Genomic DNA, 22,496 nt, shown 5'->3' on the forward strand with positions numbered 1-22,496 from the left:
ATACTTCAATTTAAAAAGCAAAAATAAAATACTGACAAAAAAAGAAATACAGTATCCTGGCTTAAGAAAGGACCATGGAAAATGCCTGATCCAACTTCCTCACTTTACAGCTGAGGAATGTGAGGCCAGGTTAAGCAACTGCCGTACTCGATTCCCTCCATTCCCTGCATGGCAGAAAATTATTTTATCTCAGAATTTTCACTCAGAGCAAATAAATGGTAGACAAGTAACAATGGTATTTCATTAGTTCAATAAATAAAAGTTCTCCTGTTTTACATGTAAAAAACCAACCCTCAACTGTTATATTAAACATTTGAAATGAAAGGTACAGAACCTGTTTAAGTTGCCTTGTGTAAACCTGTAAAGACACTGGTTGAAACCACATGGTCAGTCCTCAATCATTCACTGATCCATCCTTCTTTTTATTCAACCAGCATTCACTGAACACTGTCTATACTCCTGACGCTGGGAGGTACTGGTGATACACACATTAGTGAGGCAGTCTTTGTTCACCATCCAGTGGGGAAGTGATAAGCTATGAAACAAGTCGGACCAAAATACAAACCAAGTGTAGATGGAACGATTTATTCTGACTGGAGTTTCAGGAGCAGCTTCATCAAGGGGAAAGTCGACACATGAGTCAGGCCATGTAGGATGTAGGATTCCAGAGGCAACAGCAAGAGCAAAAGCAAGGAAGTAGTGTGTTTGAGGAAATGATCAGAATTGAGCCCAATGCAAGAAAAGAACAAGGGAGAAAACTAGAAATTCACATGTTCTAGCCTGAGGATAAAAGTAAATTCAATCTAAGTGCAAGATAATTTGCCACCCCATCTCCTGCATGCCTGACATGTGGGAAACGTTCAGTAAAGAATGTCTGGGTAAATCCTGACCAACTAAGTAATCTCTCTGTTCAAGTTACTGAATGATTTCAGTATATTACCAGGTACCGTCCAGGGTCTAAATCTCCCATCATGCCTTTCAGGTGTGTGTTTTCAGTCCTGACAGCTTTATATCTCATATCTGAGACCTGAAAGGAGATTAGTAGTTAAAAGTGAATGTAAAATTCATAATAAAAGTTCACAATTCTATGAAAATTAATTTTATTTTGTTAATGTAAATATTTTCGAAGTGTAGTGAAGGGAAACACTTCTTAGGCAGGATCATCATAAATCGGGTATTCTCATTCAGTTTTCGGATCTTTAGCAGGCCCCATTTTACCCTCCTTTTCTGATTGGTGCTAAATTAAAAATAGATACTTACAATAATGATTCATTATATTTTTCTTTTCTATTCCAAAATTCCATTTCTCACTTCTATTTTTCTATGGTATGCAAATTACCATCAGAAAAATCACAGTTTTAAAAACATGCTTGAATAATAGTGTCCGTTAAATTTGTTCATGACCTGATTAATTTTTACAATATGCAAATATGATTTCATGTTTAATTTTGTTCTTCTTGATACTTCTGCCAAATTTCCTTCATTTTTGTGACAACTTCATTTTGTCTCCTAATTTATTTTTTTCCCTAATTTCTTCTACTTAAGAGCACTTAGACATAGCATTTGCCCTTTTATTTATCTAGGGCTCATTTCCATATAAAACACTTCCCTTAAAAAGGTTTACTTTTGTAAATTACAAAATATATTCTCCTTGACAAAAATCTAAAAATATAGAATCTAAAGGTGAAAATAAAAATCATTCATGATCCAACTACCCAGATCACTGTTAACACCTGTAAAAATATCATTTCCTTTACAGGTGCAACCAATGCTATTGTCCTATCTATGCTGTTTTCCTGTATATTATACAAATTAATCACAGTTTAAAGCTTATAATTGGGCAAAGGCAGAATCTTTCCTTGTTTTTCGATACTCAGGATTGAAATAGCCCTGTTATTTATGAAGTAACCCTCATATGCCTAGAAAATTATTGAACGGTGCTCTCAAAAACTATTTGGTGGTGAGATGAATTGGGAGATTGGGATTGACATATATACACTGATATGTATAAAATAGATAACTAATAAGAACTTGCTGCATAAAAAAAATAAATAAAATAAAATTTTAAAACCCCTCTATATTTGGGGTAAAAACACAGAGAAACCCTATACTTTCAGTAGCAGGCCACCAATTTGATGATGAGTATGGGACTGAGGGAATTTCAAAATGAATAGGAGGGGAGGGAGGGAGAGAAGACTTAGAAGTCACTTGCAGTATTTTAACAGTAGAATGTTATAATGGCTGTTTTTCCCCATGAACCACGCTATGAATTGAGTGAATGTTCAGTAAATATGAACTAATCTTTGTGTTTCATATCCATTTTTTAAAACTCGAAAATAAAGGTATGAAATGGGAGTGGGAAGTGTCCAAGAAAAGCTGGAGTAGAAGCTTTTTTTAAGATACAAATGTTAATAGAAGAGAACTGTGGAAAACAAATTCAGGAAGAAATCTTTGACCAGAGCATGCTGTGGGAGGTGATCAGAATATGGGTCATTAGAAAATGTTAGCATGAGATTTAAAGAAATTTTCTTGTGCTGTCACTTGTTTCCCTGGTTCTTGTTTGATGACACTTTGCATTATCTCACCAAGGTTTTATGTGACTCCACAAAGCATTTCTATGCTGTTAGTCTCAGAAACAATACAAGAAATACAATGCCTTTATTAATCAATAAGGAAGGCGACTATTTGCACTGAGCAAGAGTGACCTGAACAGGCTCTTCCTGCCGCTTGCATACCTGTTGTTTCGCTAACATTTTCTCTTTTATTTCTAACTCCATTTTTAATTGTCTTTCCAGAAAGGCAGCTTTCTTCATGATAGTTGCTATAGTGATCTCCTTCTGATGAAGCTCCTCTGTTAGGTCAGAGATTTCATTCCTCATTCTTTCCTGCTCAGAGCTATGGTACTCTTCCTCCTGATAGAGTTGGCTTCTTATCTGCAGCAGACATTTTCCAGAAAATAGTAACAAATCCTTTATACAGCAGCTGAAAGGTTTTATTGGCCATGTTCGGTCTTCCCATCCTATCTTAAAACTTTGCCAGACCTCACTTTACCCTCCTTCTCTGATCAATGCTAAATGCAAAAGATACTTACAATAATGATTCATTTACTTTTTCCTTCCAATTTCAAAATTTTTTTTTCACTTCTGTTTTCTATTGTATGTAAGTCGTCACCAACTACTGATACCACTTTAATGACGACTTTGATAGGAAGGTGGGGAAAGTATTATCAAGCACTTTCCCCCCAGCTTCATTGAGGAATAACTGCTATACAAAAAACTGCACATAGTTCATGGATACAATTTGGTGAGTTTGGACATACACTTGTGTTACTATCACCATAATCAAGAAAATAAACATTACAGTTACCTCTAAAAGTTTCTTTGTGTCCCTTTGTTGTTTTAATTTTGTGTGGTAAGAATACTTAACTCAAGCTTTACCTTCTTAACAAATTTTTAAGTGCAAAATACCTTATTGTTTACTGTTGCACTGTGTTGTGCAGCAGACTGTGGAACTCATTCATCTTGTGTAACTTACTTCATACCCATTAAACCACCACTCCGGATTTGGTGCCAGGGAAGAGCACTGGACCCACAACCCAGAGGCTGATGAACCATTTTTTAGGGAGAAAAAAATTGGCTTAGAGAGGTTAAGTGACTTGCTCAAATTCATAAGGCTATTAACTGGCAGAGCTAGGTCTAGAACTTAGGACTGTTGGATCTAAATTCAGCGCTTTTTTGGACTAAATCATGCTGTACTATTTGTGACTGAACACTATGTTTTTTAGAATCATGTTACAATAAACTTCAAACTTAAGGTGTCCATCAAAAAGCATCACCTATTTTTCTTAAGCCGGTGGAGTCTCATATTGTTAACTTTAGCTAAACCTTCCACGGTAGAAACCTCTGGATCACCTTGGACTCCTCCCCTCCCTCATCCTCCCAAATCAAGTCAGGTAGCAAATTCTGTCCCTCTATTTCAACCTCTCTTAAATCTCACCTCTGCTTTCCATTCCTACTACCACTGTCTTAGTCCAGCCTCCTCCCGTCTTTCTAGAAATCTTTCACTCTCTCTAATTCTTGAGGTTCAGAGATAAAGTATGTAATCACCGGTCTCAAAAAAAATCACAGTCCATCGGGGGAAACAGGAAAATAAACAGTTAGAACACAGTGTAGCAACTGATATCAGCAGTATGTAGTGGAGTAGTGCTTACTCCAGCCTGGGGATGCCAGGATAGGACTCCCAGAGGAAGGGACATCGCACTGAATACTGAAGGATGAATGGAAGCCAGATGGAAGAGAGAGATGGAGGTGAGCTCCCAGCAACGAAGGCAGTGAAGGAGCGGGGTCAGAGGGAGAAGGCACACTCAGTGAACCAAAAGGAGTTTGGAGTGGCTGGGACTTGGCGCGTTGTGAGAAGTAAGGCTGGAGAGTTAAATAGGGGCCATTCACAAAGAGATTTATATGAATTTACCCTTTGGAACTTACTTCAAAAACTTATTTTTCATTTCATCTTTAAACATTTCAGGATATATCTCTAAAAGAATAGTGGTGTGCTCTCTCTCTTTTCTAACATAACCAGAATACCATTATAATGTCTTAAAAATATTAACAACAATTCCTCAATATCATACAATATCCAGGCACTATCAAATTTAAAATTGTATCAGAAGTGTAATGAATGGTTTTCAGGTTTGCTTGTTTGAATTGAGATCTAAATATGGTCCACACATTGAGACTGGCACCTATCTTTTTGAAGCCTCTCTTTGTGCATGCATGTGCCTGTGCGCACGTGTGTGTGTGTTCTGAGTACTCTGCATACATTGTCTTATTTAATCACCACAATCTCTATATTCCAGATCAGAAAATTAAGATACATTAACTGTTTACAGTCACATTCTTGGTGACAGGCAGTCTGATTCCAGGTCCTTACCCATTGTGCTATGTAACCTCCGTGAGCATAGCCCTAGAACGTGGTTCCCACATTGGAAAAAAGCCAGAGTGGGATGACCTAACATGGAAAGTACTCAGGTCAGTAAGGCAACCATGGTCCAGCCTCAGGCTTTATACCATCAATCTCTCATCTGAGTCTATTCTTTTTACTAAAATTTTTAGAATTTCAGAGTTGAACATAACCTTAGAAATCACATGGTCTAACTCCATCATTAAAAAAATGGAAAAAAAGACTCACAGGGAAAGGAACTGACTGGGTCTAAGTTATCCAGCTCCTAAGAGCAGAAGCGTAGACTAGGAGACTGAAGTACAAATACCCTCACCCCAGGACAATATTACACATCTCCTTTCGTCTCCCATCTTCTCTCCCCAATTTTTTCTCTTACAATTTATTTGATGAACAATGGGGTTGTTCTATCATTTGCCCCAATTTGGATTTTGCTGATTGCATCCCATGGTGTAGTTTAACATGTTCTCTTAAACTGGTATTTTTAAAATGTGGGAAAAAATGAATATATTATCACAAAGAAGGAGTAAACTAGTTTCATTATTTTCACAACATTTAGATATTAAAACATGCTATACTGCAAAATTTCTTTTTAAATGAGATTAATTTACCTAGCTGTAAATGACTTTTGACTTTATTAAAAATGTCAGTTTTATCACAAAATAAGTGACTAAAAATCATTCTATATTGAAAAAAGAGAAATAAATAAAACACTTGCAAGATTCATAATACATGGCTCTTGTTGGTTTTATTACAAGAGAATGAAAATGCTCTCTACAAACACTTCCCAGAAACTATAGCTATTTATACACAATTCATTTGTTACCTCTTCTGCACAGCAATGCATTATCTAGAGGTCTCCCAGAGTCTGTAAAGAGATTTGTGTCTTGCAGTCTCTCCCTCCACATCAAAACTGTGCAAAATCAGTAGATTCCTCCTAAGTTTTATTACTCTACCTAAATCTATGAGGTTAAGAACGGTGTAACTATAATTTAGGAGGATTTAATCAACTTTTATCATAATGTATTCACTGGGGACTCCAGTCAAGAACAGTTTTTAAAGTTATATTTTAAAATATCAGTAAAATCAGTTTCATGGGATTATGTGAAAAATATAAGGAAAATGATCATTAATTCATAACACCTTTTCTACACTTAATAGTTGCCTGACAGTCAATTCTTCAGGAGATGGGATTTGTCTTTTACATTATTATATTTCCTACAGAAATAAGCAGTATAGCAATAGTCCTACTAGATACTCAATAAATGTTTGTTTAATTGATACAAACAACTGAATTTATGACCCTATACAATTATGGGAAACTTCAACCTTAATATTAATTAATTTGTTCTCTAAATATTTATTTTCATTCATTGTGTGTCAGGCACTTTGCTGGGCACTGGATGATAATTCAAAGCCACATCCAGTATTTTCCTACTTTTAACAATTGTTTAGACTATATAGCATTGAATATTCTGTGTAATACTTAAACTGAAAGACCAGAGAAGTGGGTAGCAGCCATGAGAAACTCATGGGAAAGCCACTACTGAATTTTACTAGAGGAAGAAGAGAAGACAGTTTTTGTAGCTGCCTAGCTCCTGGCAGAGTACTTGGCACATGTTAGGTGCTCAATGACAAAATGCGGGTGTAACCAATAACAATAGCAGCCAACATCTATTAGGTGCTTCCTCTGAGCTAGGTAGGCCCTGTTTTAAGCACTTTACTTGCATTATTTTATGGATTTTAACTTAAAGGAAGAGTATGAATTCTGGAGCCAGACTGCCTGGATTCAAATCTGGCCCCTGCCGCTTACTAGTTATATAATATTGGTGGAAATTACTGACCTTCTCTGTGCCTTAGCTTCCTTAAATGTAAAAGAGGATAGTATTAGTACCTACCTTATGAGATGGTTGTGAGGAATACATGAATTAGGATTTGTTAAGCCCTTAGAACAGCTTCTGGCACATGGCAAGAGTCGTTTAAGCTTGTTTAATCCTCATCACAACCTTATGAGGTAGGGCTAATTATCCCACCCCCATCCTAGAAATAAGGACCATGAGCAGCTCGCATAGGCAACTTCCCAAAGCTTGTGCACCTAGTGTGTGGTTGAGTGCAGGCCTCTGCTCTCGCACTTCTTGCCGTCAGCTACCTTGCACAGAGCCACAGGCCCTCTGTGTTTCCCGGGCAGTCTCCCAGCAGCAGAGTGATGACCTAAGGTTTGTGTTTCTTATAGCATCACACAGAAGACTGTCAGAATTAGCAGCTTATCTAATTATTATCTTAGGAGAAAACACAGAAGGAAAAAGAAGGGAGTGAGAGGGAAGATTTGTTTCCCCCTTTGTATTCAGAGACTTCAGATCTGCCTGGAAGAACAAAGCTCATTATTTGCCATACCTTGTTCAATTCTTTTTCATGATTTGGTTGATCTGGGGTCACTGCAAACAGCTCTTTCCGTTGTTTTTCTGATTCTTTAATAGATGGTGAATAAGATGATTCAAGTCTACAAATTATAATGAGTAAAAATTAAGCTTAACTTGATAAATTGTTATGATTATATTGTTAATTTAGGCCATCATAGGATGCAGAGATAGATTATTAGTCTGTTGGAAACATTTCTAGTTACAGAAATGGCAAGTTCTAATACATTCAGGTCCCATAAGTATTTGCATATTTAACTGAGTGCAAATAGTCTTAGTGAAAAAAATAAAGCCTAGTTATTAATATGGAATTTCAATTATACATTAAAAATTGGCTGAATACTGGATTTGCATATGTAGATAAGATTTTTGGATAAGAAGAAAAGACTGTTTGGTATAATAAAATAGCTTGGGAGCCAGTTTAAAAAAGAAAATACACCTGACCCGCTTCTACATCGTGGAAAGGAACTATGTCAGGAGATGTCCGAGGGGAGCTACTACTCTGTAAAAGTGATCCAAAATGATTAAATCTGACAGTCTACCCAGAGAGAGTGCAAATATGTCTATTTTTTGGCTGCTCAATTTATAAAATGGAATAGCAACCACATATGGACACTAGAGAGGAAAGGCAGAAACTAGTATAAAAAGTACCATTTCCATAGGAAGGTTGGAGAACTAGAAACAGGTAATGTTCACTTCCACATCAGGGAGGTTGGTAAAATTAAAAAACCATTAAAACAGAAAAATAAAGATAACAAGGCAAGAAAAGAAACATGCTTTCCACTATTGCTGGACTAACCTGGTAGAGTCTGGGGTTTTGAGGAATGTACCCACCTATAAGTGAGCATAATTTTAGATTTCCAAAGAGCTTTTTAAAAAGTTCCACAAATCAAAAACTTAAGCCACACATTCAAACACAACAAAATCTGAGTAATGATAGAGAAATAACTAATGTAAAAAAGGAAAATAAAGGGCTCTTTTAAAAGGTATAAATTAATAGTGATATCCCTGAGGTACATATGTCTGGACTGGCTTGCTTTTTTCTGATTATCAAATATACATGTTAACTGTAGAAAACAGAGTTTATCAGAGTATATACTGCGATAAATTGTCATCTAGGAAAAACTGTTGTCAGCATTTTTGTGTATATTAATTGTCTTTTTTGCCTGTGCATATGTGTATAAAAACATACATGTTTCCCGTACAATTAGAATGTACTGAACACATTATTTTTCAGTCCCCTTTTGTTTCCCACTCAGTAATATATTGTGAGTATTTTATCCAATATTCTCCTAAAACATTATTTCAGGATCAATCTTAAATTTCTCTTATTTGCTATGATTTTAAAAAGGTGAAAAATGAAATTTCCTATTTTTTTGATTCTTTCTAAGCAATTCAGGGAGTGGAATGCTGAACTGAATGGTAAAACCTCACAATGATCTTTTAAACTTCAGTGAGTGAATGGAACAAACATCAAGCTTTAATGTGGACAAGTTCAAAGAAGAAAACAATAATCATGCTAATATAAAGATATAAAGGAACTATCATTTATCTTGTAAGAAGGGAATGTAGAAATTATTTTTATAACTCTCAGAACATATCAGCCCAAGGTGTTTCTATAAGTAAGAAAAGAAAAAGCTAACAAAATCTTAGCATTATGGAGAAAGGTTCTGAAAATGAATGAAGACATTATAATGCTACTATTATAAAGCTATTGTGTGTCTACGCTCAGTATCCTGGGCTGCTTCACCTTAATACAGCTGTAAAGACAAAAGAGAGTCTAAATTTAAAAAAAACCCAAAACAATAAAGAGGATAGAATCATGTTCATATGACAACAAACTAAAAGAATTAGAAACTTTCAGTGGGAAAGATGAAGGCTGAGAAGACTCTGCCCAAAGTCTAAAATACAATGGAAGCTGTGAAAAGTTAAATATCTATCTTTTCATCAAATCTCAGAATACTAGAACTGAAGAATATCCTCCAAATTAGACAGATGTAGTTTGGAGCCCAAAATATATACCAACTTAAATAGAAGATGGCAAGCAGGCATACCAGAAGAGTTGCATTAGCCAAATATGTGAATAACTGCAAGATTTTAGATTAAATCATGTATTGACGGACAGTTGGCAATGTCTAGAATTCAGCATTGGCCTTGTGAGAAAGCTCCAGAGAAAATACCTACAATGCTCTTCGCAAACCAGAGCTAGACATGGGTTGAATGGTTTGCTCTTGTAGGAAATTTCTTACATTTTTAGGCATATATATTCCTTGCGCGAAGACATTTCTCACCAACTCACCACACTGGGACAGTGCCTTGCACATAATTTATTTCCAATGGATTTATTAATGATCAGTGGTGATGACATATAACATATATTTGAGCACTCTATAATGCTAACTGGCTAACAGGCATTCTACCATCCTTGGTTAGATGCACAGTAGGTCATTTTTACGGATCTTAATTTGCCATTTGTTGTTAAGTGTAGACCTCAAAGAAATGCTAGCAGGTCCCACAACTTTGAAGAAATAATTATTGCCTTTAAAACAATGTAATTATCCTTCAATAAAATATCCCTTACCATTTGGCTGTTCAGTTTCTAAAATCCTATCATTGGTCTGGCATTAGCCTTCAGATGTAAGAAGGATTCAAGTTCTAATGAGAATTAGAACATCAGTGAATAGTTAGAACAGTCAAACTGTCTATTCACAAACATAAACATTTAATAATCCTCTGCAGGCCCATTTCCTTTGTGGTTATGTAGTACACAACATCTGTCTGATTTTAAAAAAGGAGAAAAAAGTCTGTTCTAACAAAACCCTTAATGGAACTGACACGGTGGTGAGTGTGGAGGCCAAAATAAATACAACATTTATGAGTGAAAAGTTAGTAACAGGTCTAAGGCCAACAAAATAAAAACATTTGAAAAATATGGAATAAATCTTATTTATCAACATTGATAATTAAATACCAGCTCTATACTATTGTTTTTATGATATTCTGAAGAATAAAGTTCTGAGAAAGTCTCTGACTTCATTATGACACATAAATATCCACCTATCAGAACATGATATAATTTTCTAGGTGAGTAAAGATACTGATTTTGAAGATAATCACCAACTATATTTTTAATATCTAATATTACCTAATAATTAGCAGCATCTTAATCCAAAACTGACTTTTAATTCTAGTTTCAAATATAAAACTCTTAAAAATATTCAAACATGTTGTTTTGAATAGTTTTTCTCAGGCTGCTGAATATAAAAATATACCTTTTTTTATTTTCTGGAGCACTTTGGCACTCTCCTAGTTTTAATAATTCTCTGTGCAACTGCAATCGTTCCATTTCTATAATTCTCAAGAGATCATCACGTGATTGTAACTCACTTTTCACCTCTGAGAGTCCTGCTTCCATGGCCTAAATAAAAACATCAAAAAATTTCAATCCTCACATTTGGATATCATGATGTATAATGCTTTTAAAAATATTTAACATCTATGAAGCAACCTAATTTCAAATGAACTGATATATAATCCTTTGCTGGCTCTGTCTTACAGAATTTCATTCATTTACTCAACAAATATTTACTGAGCTCTTACTCTATGCTCAGCACTGAGGATACAGACACAGGATCTGTCCTCATGAGCTTACCGTCTAGTGATAAAGACAAAGAAGCAACCAAATATGGCCATACTATATGAAAGAGGGAAACATAAAAGTATGAATAAAATATCAATGCATAAAATTTGAATTAATGCAAATAATTCCTAATTTATAAGATAATAGACAAGAATTTCAAAGCTGGCCAACAAAGTGAATTATAAACCATGGTTTATGGTCCCACTATTGCCCAATAGTAGCCCTACTTTAGCTGGTAACTAGAAATACCAGCAATCCTGTGAGCCCAGTGTTTTATTTGGCCAATAGCAGGGACTTGAGCAAGTTTAGAAGCTCTTGGGAAGGATTCAGTTGGGAGAGAGAAGGGGTAATACTAACAGTGTCAGGTTCCTGAGAGGGTAGGTGGGGTGGGTCCCAAAGCACAAGTGAAAGAATTTTGCCTAAAGCAAGAGTCCCTCTGCTCCTGCAGTAGGAAAGAAGGAAGGAAGATGGAAGGGAGACACGTATATGCATTTGGAAATGGGGAGCTAGGAGAGGGGCTACCTGTTGGCTTCCATTTTCCTTGTGAAGGAAAAAGGCAATGTCAGGTCAGTGGAAGGAGAGGTGGAGGTGGGGGTAGGGGAGGGATTTTTGAGAGTGGAGAAGGTTTGAGATGGCCTTCAGCGGGAATGGGAGAGTTAGTTGTTTGGAGCAACACAGTAGGACTCCTGGCAGTGTTGATACTCATTTGAGGTTTGTGTCCATGACCTGTTGAGTGATTTTCTCCAGCAGAACTTGGCTGTTCTCTGGGAGAGAGGAATGAAAGAGTCCTTTCATATCAACAGGTCTCCTCCACTCAATTACACAGAGAAATGAATATTTATTAATGTAATTAATATTAAATATTAATATATTTGATGACCCAAGTCATCAAATCCATCGCCATTTTTATAGATGAGGAAATTGAGGGCCAGACTTGGTCCAAAGTTACATAGCTCATAAGTGGCAGATTCTGGAATGGAAAAATCCAGATCTTTTGTCTACTAGTCCAGTTAGAACATTCAAGATGCAAAAATAATTGTTTCATGCAAAATAAGGAAAGCAGACCTATAGCTTATTGGTAAAGATGGGGGGTGGGTGTTGTTCTGAGGGCACTGCTAATAAAGGCTGTAAAAAAACCACTGTTGAGGGCTTCCCTGGTGGCGCAGTGGTTGAGAGTCCGCCTGCCGACGCAGGGGACACGGGTTCGTGCCCCGGTCCGGGAAGATCCCACATGCCGCGGAGCGGCTGGGCCCGTGAGCCATGGCCGCTGGGCCTGTGCTCCTCAATGGGAGAGACCACAACAGAGAGAGGCCCGCGTACCGCAAAACAAAACAAAACAAAAAACCACTGTTGATATTTTCAAAAAATCATTTGTTCAATAATGCTTTATATATCAATAAGAGATTCATTCAAATATAATCCATATACCATAAAATTCACCCACTTAAAGTGTACAGTTCGGTGGATTTGAGTATATTCACAAAGTTGTGCAAGCATCACCACTATCTAATTCCAGAACATTTTCATCACTCCTAAAATAAACCACATACCCATTAGCAACCACTCCTCATTTTCCCTTCCTTCCAACCCCTGGCAACCACTACCGTATGTTGTGTCTCTATGGAATTACCTATTCTGCACAATTCATACAAAGGGAATCATATGACATGTGGCCTTTTGTGACTGGTTTCTTTCTCTGGGCATAATGCTTCCAAGGTTCATCCATGTTGTAGAATGTATCAGTACTTCATTCCTTTTTATTAATAATATTTAATTGTATAGATATACCACTTTATTCATCAATTGATGGACGTTTGGGTATTTCCTTTTTTTTAGCTTTTATGAATAATGCTGTTATGAAATTCATGTATAAGCTTTTATGTGGACATACGTTTTCTTATTCATTAATTCTTATGCAAAAATTCACAGCTTAGAATTATAATCATGTAGACAATATAGGACATATGGGTTCCCAGATAAACTTTCTTTTTTTTACCAAAGTCTTAAATATAATGTATTATTTTCCAGGAGACCTAGAGACCTGGGTTCAGTAAAAGACCTAGCTGCAATACGTTAGCCCCAGAAATTCCTGGCTGATTTGGAAATAAGAATGAAAATATATTCAAATAGGTGACTTAACAGACTTGTTTGGATAAAGTCCTTGTCTCAAACAGTGGGGATTTTTCAGATGAGGTTAAAATTCCAAAATAAACAAAAGAAATGTGAAACAATAGATTAGCAAATAGAAAGACAAATTAACTTGATGTGAATGTCATCTATTACTTTACCCAATTGAGGAAGGCACTCTCTAGGCTCCCTACATTGCAGATTTGCTACCAGGGAGCAATCTAACATGAACCTGCATGTAGAAGAGTGGGCCTGCTTTCACTTGGGGAAGGGGCGGGGTACCAAAGGGCTCTAACTCCAGGACAATGAAATGTAGTGTCACCATGGAATTCTGTAAAATGTGATAATAATGGAGTCTATTTAGAAAATAGAAAATTAGAAAATAGAAAATTAGAAAATAATACCTAAAAGAGTGACATTTGGAGATATCATTAAGGGAAAAAAAAGCTTACTTGTGATCTAGCTGCACAGGTAGAAGAATTTATGTTAGAATTGAAACTTTTACAATAATAATGATTTGACAGGGTTTTCTAACATGAAGGAATATGTGAAAGTTTTTAATTATAATTGACAGCATTATGTAAAATTGACTAGAAAGTGCAAAAAAAGAAGCTTTGTTGATATTGATAAATTGAGTTGTTTTCTGACTTGTGTAATATCCCTTTGAATTCAATGTTAATAATACTGAGTTGACACAAGAATTGGTGACTTAACTTAGATTAGGTGATTTTAAATTAGTATGCTTTTGTATAAAATTCAAATCAATTATTTGTCAGTGTGGATGCAAATATTCAGGAAAATGATTCTTTGGTACTTGATTCAGTTACTGGAACACCTTCAAGTTTGTTTGGAACAACTTGGGTATGTAAATCTCTACTTTTTTAACTGTAAATTTTATGAAATCTTAATACAGATTGGGAACATCCGGTGAATACTAAACATCCAAATTGACATGTGTAAGTGTAACATACACACCAAATTTTGAAGACTTAATATGAAAAGAAATGCAAAATATCTCATTAATAATTTTTTACATTGATTATATGTTGAAATGATAACTCTTTGGATATATGTTGTGTTGAATAAAGTTTATTATTTTTATATATTAATTTCACCCATTTCGTATTACTTCTTTTAATGTGGCTACTAGAAAAGTTTAAATTACATTTGTGGTTTGCATTATATTTCTATTGGACAGTGCTGCTCTAGTACCTTAATGACACATTAACAAGCAAACAAAAAAGGTCCATTTTTTTGGCATAGATATTAGAAAAAATGCAGAACCATTTATTTCTGTCATTAACTGCCAATGGGAAATATTGTACACTTTCAAAATGTGAGTAATGCAGCACAGTAAATAAACATATACAATGGAATTAATAGCTATGCTGACACATTTCAAGGTTGTGGAAAGAAGTGAGAAGATGTGATTCATGTGAAAATTCAGATGCAGCTGGCATTAAAGTGTGTTGTAAACTAAAGAGAATTTTATATACAATAAGTGACAGTAATTCAGACCGAAATGGTTGTCTTTTTAAATTCATGTGCAAGATGTGGAACACCATCATATGACAGTTTTGCAAAAAGAGAAGAGAAACTTCTTTCTAAATACATGCACTGGTTACAGTGATTATTCACTTCTAATTATTCCCATTTGGTAAAATATAAATTTTGTAAAGCAAGTTTGAGGCCCATCTGTTTAGTTAGAAATTTGCTTAATGGTTTGAGAGAAGCAGTGATTTTGAACCCTCAATCAGCTATCAAGCAGTAAATAACTGATACTTATTCTAAAGCAAAAGAATGAAACATAAGTAAAATTTGGAAGTAAAACAGGGAAAAGGCCAAACAAAAGCATCATTTTCAGCATTTTTTTCTAGTTGCATCAAAATTAGTGTTTTCCTGGAAGTAGAAATCTTAGCTTTTAGACACCTTGAAGTTCTTGAAGCAAATTACTTCTCAAAAATCTTTTCATTAGAACTATAATATATTTTTTGTGTGAAACATACTCCAGAATAATTTGATTTTTTTTTCTACAAGTGAATGTTTGTGATCCTGGTGCATCCTCTAGCAGTATAAAGACAGCTGCAAAATGTAAATTTAAGTCGTCTTTAAATCAGGGCCAGAGGTGAGACCAGTGGCCCCTGTCCAGGGGGGTGAAGGGGAAGCAGCCCCTGGGAGGAAGGAGAGCCTGTCAGAACCAGCAGTCATGCAAACCCAGCTCCACCAGGACTGGTGGGCTGATGGCGAGCTAAACACTAGAAAGCACCTGGATAAGCTCTAGAGCAGAAGAAGAGGGGCTTGTCTCATTTACATTCTAGTGAATCCAGAGAAAACATCATCAATAACTTATTCTGTTTCTAGAAGATGTATGACTTTCTCAGTGTTTAGCATTTGTGGTTTAGCCTGGTTTTTGTGCATCTGCTTTCTCATTTGTATTGGAATAACACCCCCTCCCCAAACAAAGCTGGAGTTTGGGGTGGGAAGCTGTACTTCTCTTAGAAATGCCACAGGATAGGAGAAGCTGGGAACCTGTGCTCTGTCCCCTTGCCAACGTGGGGACAGGGGAACACAGAAGATAGATGCTGGCAGAGAAGGAAGTGAAAGGATGAATCCCACACGTAATCCCACATACAATGAGGCAGAAGGAGGGAAGGAGAAGTCGGCCCAACACTAAGAAATGACCCTGGGAAGACGAGCCTGAGGTGGAATATCTTAGAGAAGTGGGAGTCTGCTCAGGCAGTGACCTGGAAAGGTGACCTCAGCCTGAGGAGGGAATAGAGTGGGACTAAGAAATGGGCCAACTGACACAGAGGAATCAGTAGAAAGAGGCTGAATGTTTGCTGGTGGGAGATAAGACCTAGAATGGGAGAGAAAACCACAGAATGTCTCAAGTAACTGGGAGAGCCATGAATAAGAAATACATATTTAGTTGAGAAATTGGTAATGATCAATTTTTTTTTTTTTTTTTTGCGGTACGCGGGCCTCTCACTGTTGTGGCCTCTCCCGCTGCGAAGCACAGGCTCCGGACACACAGGCCCAGCGGCCATGGCTCACGGGCCCAGCCGCTCCACAGCATGTGGGATCTTCCCGGACCGGGGCACGAACCCGTGTCCCCTGCATCGGCATGCGGACTCTCAACCACTGCGACACCAGGGAATCCCGGTAACGATGAATTTTGATGAATGCTACATAACTTTCTTAGCAGTTCCAAGAGAGAGACAAAAAAAGATTTTTGAGTTAAGAAAAAAATTAATCCTAGGAAAAACCATCCATCACATCTACCAAGGTGGAGTTACCTCCTATTTGGTAAACGATTATGATAAGGTTAATCGTGATAAATCACAGGGAGTGACCCTCATGCCTCTCAGGGAGATGATTAGATTGTCAAACCCTTAATAATTTCCTGGGTCTCCAGCCCAGGATTCCTGAGAGGCAAAGAGGCACAGCATCAGAGAGAATGAACACTGGGGACAGAGGGTGTGGTGTGGCTAAAGGGCCATGGTTTTTAAGAAGAGAGGTCTGTGAGAGACCACTGTTCTACTGGACTGGTAATATTATTATGTCGCTGCAGAACCCGAGTGCACCTAGTGGGGAAAAGTACCCATGGGATTACTGAATTTACTCATCAAGTAAGAATTACTTATTAAGAGGAAATATGAGCTAAATTTACATATGTAATAAAAAATTAGCTTTCTAATCCATATACCTGTTGAGTCATCATTTGTACAACTCATGGGCTTGTAACAGTTGAAAAACAAATAAATCTTTACCTGGCACTGTCTTTGGTACATTTTCAGTTCTTGTAAGAGCTTCTGATTTTCATCTTGTAACTTATTCCTGCTTAATGCTATTTCACTCACAGCTGATTTTAATTTTTCAATAATGAACTCATCTCTTTCATTGGTTTCAGAACTGGTATCTGGTTTGCATATCCAAGGAATTTCAGAGCTGCTGTCTTCTATGCCCTGTTTTCTACTATTTAGTGGAGTTTGGTAACTTTGCGCCTGTTTCTGAGAAGTATGAAAATTGTGTCAGTTAAGTGAAGAATATCGTATTTAAGCTTACATAAAGTTCAAGAATGATAGAAAAGAATTAGTAAAAACATCTTTAAATATATTATTAGATAATGAAGCTTTGTCCTCATAGTTCAGTCTTGTGTTTATTCTAAAACCTCAATTTCAGGTGGCATAAAGAGAAAATATATCCGTATAACCTCAGAGCAAAGATGCAGAGTAGAGTAGACGGCTTTTGCTAGGGAATTCTTATTCAACAAAAAAGAAAACATAGAAGATATGAAAAAAAAGCATGGATTCAATTACATAATAGTTGAAAATGTCTCTATGACAAAAAATAAACAAAATAAAACAAAAAATCTGGATTGTACAAAAAAGTTGTCAACATGTATAACAAGGGTAGTTTCTGATGTACAAAAACTTCTACACATCAATAAGAAAAAGACAAACAACACAAAGGAAAAGTGGGCAAAGTTTATGCACAGGCAATTCACAGAAGAGGAAATGAAAAAGGCTGAGAAACACAAGAAGAGATGCTCAATCTTACAAGTAGTCAGACAAACGTAAAGCAAATGAAGTCAAGGTTACTATTAGTCAATCAAGTTAGTAAAAATCAAAAGATGGATAGTCCATGCTGGTGAGAGTAGGGGTAGTCTTGTTGCCTGTTCATGAATTATAAATTACTATCATTTTTAAGAAAGTAATCTGCTAATATTTATTAAAAATTTGAATGAACATACCCTTTGGTTCAGTGATCATTTCTAGGATTTTTATTTAACAAAAGGAAAGTATTTGTATTTAAAGATGTACATACAAGGGTATTTGTTACACTACTAAAATAGCAGAAAACTGGAAACAACCTGAGTGTTAGTTAATATGGAAATGATTGAAAGAATTATGGTACATCTACGATATACTATGGTATATATGATATATATACACTATAAACTTTGAAATATTTTAATTAAGTAGTGATTCAAAAGGCTATTCATGGCTTATTAAGTAAAAAAGCAAAATTTAAAAAAGAAAAATATACAATTTCCACACAAGCATATATTTACATATTTGTACAAACAAAAGAAAATGTATGTGAAGATAAACACCTAATTGTTAACAGTGTTTATATTAAACGGATAAGAATGGAGTAGAGGATGAGGCTATCAGTTTTACATCACATTATTTTGTATTGTTGAATTCAGGGAACACGTATAACATATAAATCAAGTAACTTAAAGAAAGAATGAAAAATAAGTATATATCAAACAAAAATGTTTCTTACCAGCTTTAATAAAAATTCAAAATTCCTTAGGTAAGCCTTTAAGGCTTATTACAATCTAATATCCAACTCACCAGCCTTCCCTCCCGCCTACTGCCCCTTCACCTCCCACATGGACTTCCAGCCAATTGGCTCACTTTCCATTCCCTGAATTTGCCTTTTGCTCTCTTGCCTCAGTGACTTTGCTCATGTTATTTCCACCACCTGGAATACATTCTCTCTTGTCTCAAAATATAGCCATTCTTCTTCTAGGCCCAGGCCTAGTCCCACCCCTGCTGGAGGATGTTTCCTGACTATCTCAGTCCAAATTCTTCTCTTACTCCTTCGACCTCCAAAAGGATTTGTATCCTTTTCATTCACCTGTCATTAATTATCTGTAAACCTGTACATGTATTATCTGTGTCTAGGCTGTAAGGTTCTAGAGTGCTAGAACCAAGCAATCTTAAGACTTTCTGAATGACTGGCTCATAGGCATGCAAAAACATGTTATTTAATGACATAATAACAATGGAGACTTTTAATAGCACCACCTTCTGAGACATACAGACTAAAGTCACCATTACAGATATTTCATGCACTTGTAACTCTACCCAGTGTTGGACCTACTCTGGTTATTTTCCCTTAGTTGGCATTTGTATCTGTAGAAGGATTACATGCTGAATGGTAAAGACAGTAATAGTATTTAACCTCTAATTTATTCTGATTTAGAGGATAGTATTAGATAATGTACCTGAAACTGATTACACTTCTCAGATAATACTTTTTGTTGAGCATCTAAAGAAACCAGATGAGTCTGATATAGTATCTCCTGCTTGTCCCATTCTCTTGACTTTGCTCTAAATTCCTTTAAAAAGTGGAGAGAGAAATATAAATTGAAAAAATTATTCATTTTAAAGAACAATGAACAGGGCTTCTTTCATTTGTACATCTTTCTTTTGAGAAAAAAAGGAAATCCATTCTTTCCCCATTAGGAAAACAAAAAAGTATCAAATCACTCATTTTGGATTTACTAATAGATATATCTTCTAATTTTTGCTAGGAAAGTATGGAATTGAATCTGCTATTTTATTTTTATTTTTAATTTTTATTGGAGTATAGTTCCTTTACTGCATCTTTTTAAAAATAAGGATTTTGTTTGTTAAAAATGTAAAAAATTTTTTATAACAAATAGCGGAGTTTCAAACAATTTTTTGCATCAACTAATACTTCCTTTCTATTTCCTGAGCTGACACCAGAAGTTTTTTTCCCTTCTTTCATTCTTTACACTCAGCCACCAAACCTGCTCCCTTGTTTTTGAGGGGGTTGGGGCTTGGACTGATTTAGTGACTTTGTACCCTGTGGCTTTCAAAGCTGTTATCCCAGGTGAAGCCAAGATGGACCCATTCTTGAGAACAGACAGAACAACCATCTCAGGCCTCCTTTAGGCAGTACCAGCTGGGCTAAGCTGGGGAAGAAGTGGTAGAACTACTTGATACAGCATGCTCTCAGTTCTTCACCGTTTTGCTCAAGTAGTGTCTTCACGGAGCCTGGTTATCTGTTCACAAATTTATAAGAGGAAAGAATGTGGCTTTGGGAATCCCAAAGAAAACTTCACTGCTTCTCAGTTTTGCCTAGGGCTGGCCATCATATCTCATCTTTCTGTCCAGGCTGTAAGCAACTTAAGGGTAAGGACTATGTATTTCATTACTTTTGTATTGCTCACAGCGCATGGCAAAGTGCCAGGCACCACTTGCATGAATGTACAAACAAAAGCATGGTATTAATATTTCCAAAAATGTAAACATTTCTCACTAAATTTTGCAAAGAAAACAATGTGGTTGGAAACAAACTCTATAGCTACTAAGTCCATAGCGATATATTACTTAATGTAATACATGGCATGAATGCATTGATGTTTCCAATTATCAACTCAGTAGTATTAAGTACCTAGTGTCCAGCAGGTACTGTGGAGAGAGGAGAATTTGGAAATATTTCATGATTAAAAGAAATTTTTGAAAGAAAAAATCAATTTATATATAAAATAAAGTAGGGAAATGTACATGTAAATAGTTTTACAGTATTAGTACAATAATAGTGCCACATAAAAGCCATGCAGATGATGCCATGATTATCTTAGCCATCCCCAATAATATGTCAATTGGAAAAGAGTTCATTTGGCTAGAGAGATTGGCGATGCTTTGAAGATGGCTGAAATGACTGGATTGGCTAGCTGGAAAATAAATATACTAATTTAGAGAATGAAAGCTACAACTTGCTTAAAATGAGAATTTGGCATTTCATATTTTCTATAGAAAAATGATTTTAAAGAATATTTGGGGAAATCTTCATTTTATAAATCCAAAAGTCCCAAAATAATCAGTGAAAGAAGGCTATAAATTGGGAGGCTTTTATAGTAATTAGAGGTGACCTGAAATTGAGTGGTGATAATAAAGAGGGAGAAATATAGATAGACCCTGTTTTAAATATATAATAATACCCTGATAAATAGACCATATTTATTAAGATAAATGGAGACAGTTCATTTAAAGATATTGACTTTGATCCTGACATTTGACAATTTAAAATTAGGTACATGAAAACAGGGTCTTCGGAAATAGTGACAAATTTACAAAACTAGGTACACTTCAAATCAGTACAAGGTGGATTAAAAAATTGCTGTTTAATTTAGAAAGGCGTTTTTGGAGTCAGAAGTCAAAATGCGGGCAAGGTTGACTTGCACAGTTCATATCTTTCAATGATATTAATACTTAACACCCAACAATCTCAATCTTGACAATAAATATTTCCCAGCATGCTTTAGGAGGAGGCAGGAACATCAGCCTCACTTCCTTACAAATTCTACAACAGGTAGAAATGAGGCCAAGAATGAGGCCAAACAAGGCTAAAAATGTGTGTCACAAACATATCGGCTGGTCCTTATAACAGTCCTGGCTTCCTTGGTCTTACAGATGTATTGGTTTCAAGATCAGCAAGCAAGCAAGCACAATATCTCCAGCAGTCATGGGGCCGTGCAAAGACAGAGCGAGCTTCATAAGGATTTTGTAGAGACTGGAGGTGTCGGCCCAGGCTCCAGTTCCAGAGGCCCTGTACACTTGCCTAAACCTCCAGAGTAAGTTCTCCACAGCTAGAAACCTTTCCTGGGTCTTTAAGTTTGAGAGTGGATCAGAGGCATTAAAATCAAAGTTTCTAGCAGAAGCTATATTATTATATATATTTTTTAATCCCTCTACTAAATCTTGAGAGGTAGAATGACCATTTCTTTAGTGATTACTGTATGTCAGGGACTCTACAAACCTCCACTTGAAAGATAGTTTTAACTTTTTAGTACAAAAATTTTCATACTTACATAAAAGTAGAGAGTAAAACAAACTCCCATGTACCCTTCACCCAGCATAACTACTGTCAACTCAGTCCATCTATATTTCATCTACCGCTCCACCCTTTCTTGTTGGAGTATTTTAAGGCAACTTCCAGACTTCATGTATTTTTACCCCCAAATGCTTGAGTGTGCATCTAAACAGACATGCACACACATATATTTTTTTCTTCCATAACCACAATGTCACTTATATTTTTAGCCCCCATTTATTGGTGAAAACTGTAATCTCTGTGAAGTTAACAGCTTGTCTAAAGGTCACAGGGCAAATAAACGAGTCAGTCAGGTCCTATTTTAAGTTGTAAACTGTCAGGTTCTTCCACTATAGCAAGCTGCTTCCCATTGCTCGATCACTGTAGCAGTGTATAAATGTTTGTCCCCAAGGAGAAACATGCTTAGATGTAGACTAAAACTGGAACAGCCCATCTCCTACACATTAATTTTTCAGATGCCTCTAAGCAAAAACAGGTACATGAAGCATCTCTGTAATAAAACAGATTAAACTGTATCTACATAGTGTGCTTAAAAATTTTTGTATAAGTACAAACATATCAAGTCATACTTTGCTACTAATTTCCACTATAATTTCATGAGATAAATTTAATATAAATATTTAGCTCCCTAAATGTAAAATGTATACACACAAAGTACTTAATTTAAGGCGGCTTTTTTTTTTTTTTTTTTTTTTTTT

The 22,496-nt window shown here is 35.9% G+C and overlaps 1 protein-coding gene across 7 annotated transcripts in view; it reads right to left on the minus strand.

The window, feature by feature from the left end:
• DEUP1 (deuterosome assembly protein 1) overlaps positions 1 to 22,496 on the minus strand; it is a 110,729-nt gene that overhangs the window by 41,968 nt on the left and 46,265 nt on the right. For 5 of the 7 annotated variants that reach the window (XM_055078694.1, XM_055078697.1, XM_055078693.1 and 2 more), the window contains 5 exons: positions 19,160 to 19,273; positions 16,911 to 17,150; positions 10,646 to 10,791; positions 7,351 to 7,456; positions 2,736 to 2,933 (listed from right to left, as the gene is read on the minus strand). In XM_055078694.1, the coding sequence (XP_054934669.1) occupies positions 2,736 to 2,933; positions 7,351 to 7,456; positions 10,646 to 10,791; positions 16,911 to 17,150; positions 19,160 to 19,273 (804 nt within the window). Of the gene's footprint in view, positions 1 to 940; positions 1,028 to 2,735; positions 2,934 to 7,350; positions 7,457 to 10,645; positions 10,792 to 16,910; positions 17,151 to 19,159; positions 19,274 to 22,496 lie in introns of all 7 variants that reach the window. The other 2 variants (XM_028501659.1, XM_055078695.1) reach the window with 2 other exon arrangements.

Source organism: Physeter macrocephalus, chromosome 16, assembly GCF_002837175.3.
Source record: "Physeter macrocephalus isolate SW-GA chromosome 16, ASM283717v5, whole genome shotgun sequence".
Lineage (NCBI taxonomy): Eukaryota > Metazoa > Chordata > Mammalia > Artiodactyla > Physeteridae > Physeter > Physeter macrocephalus.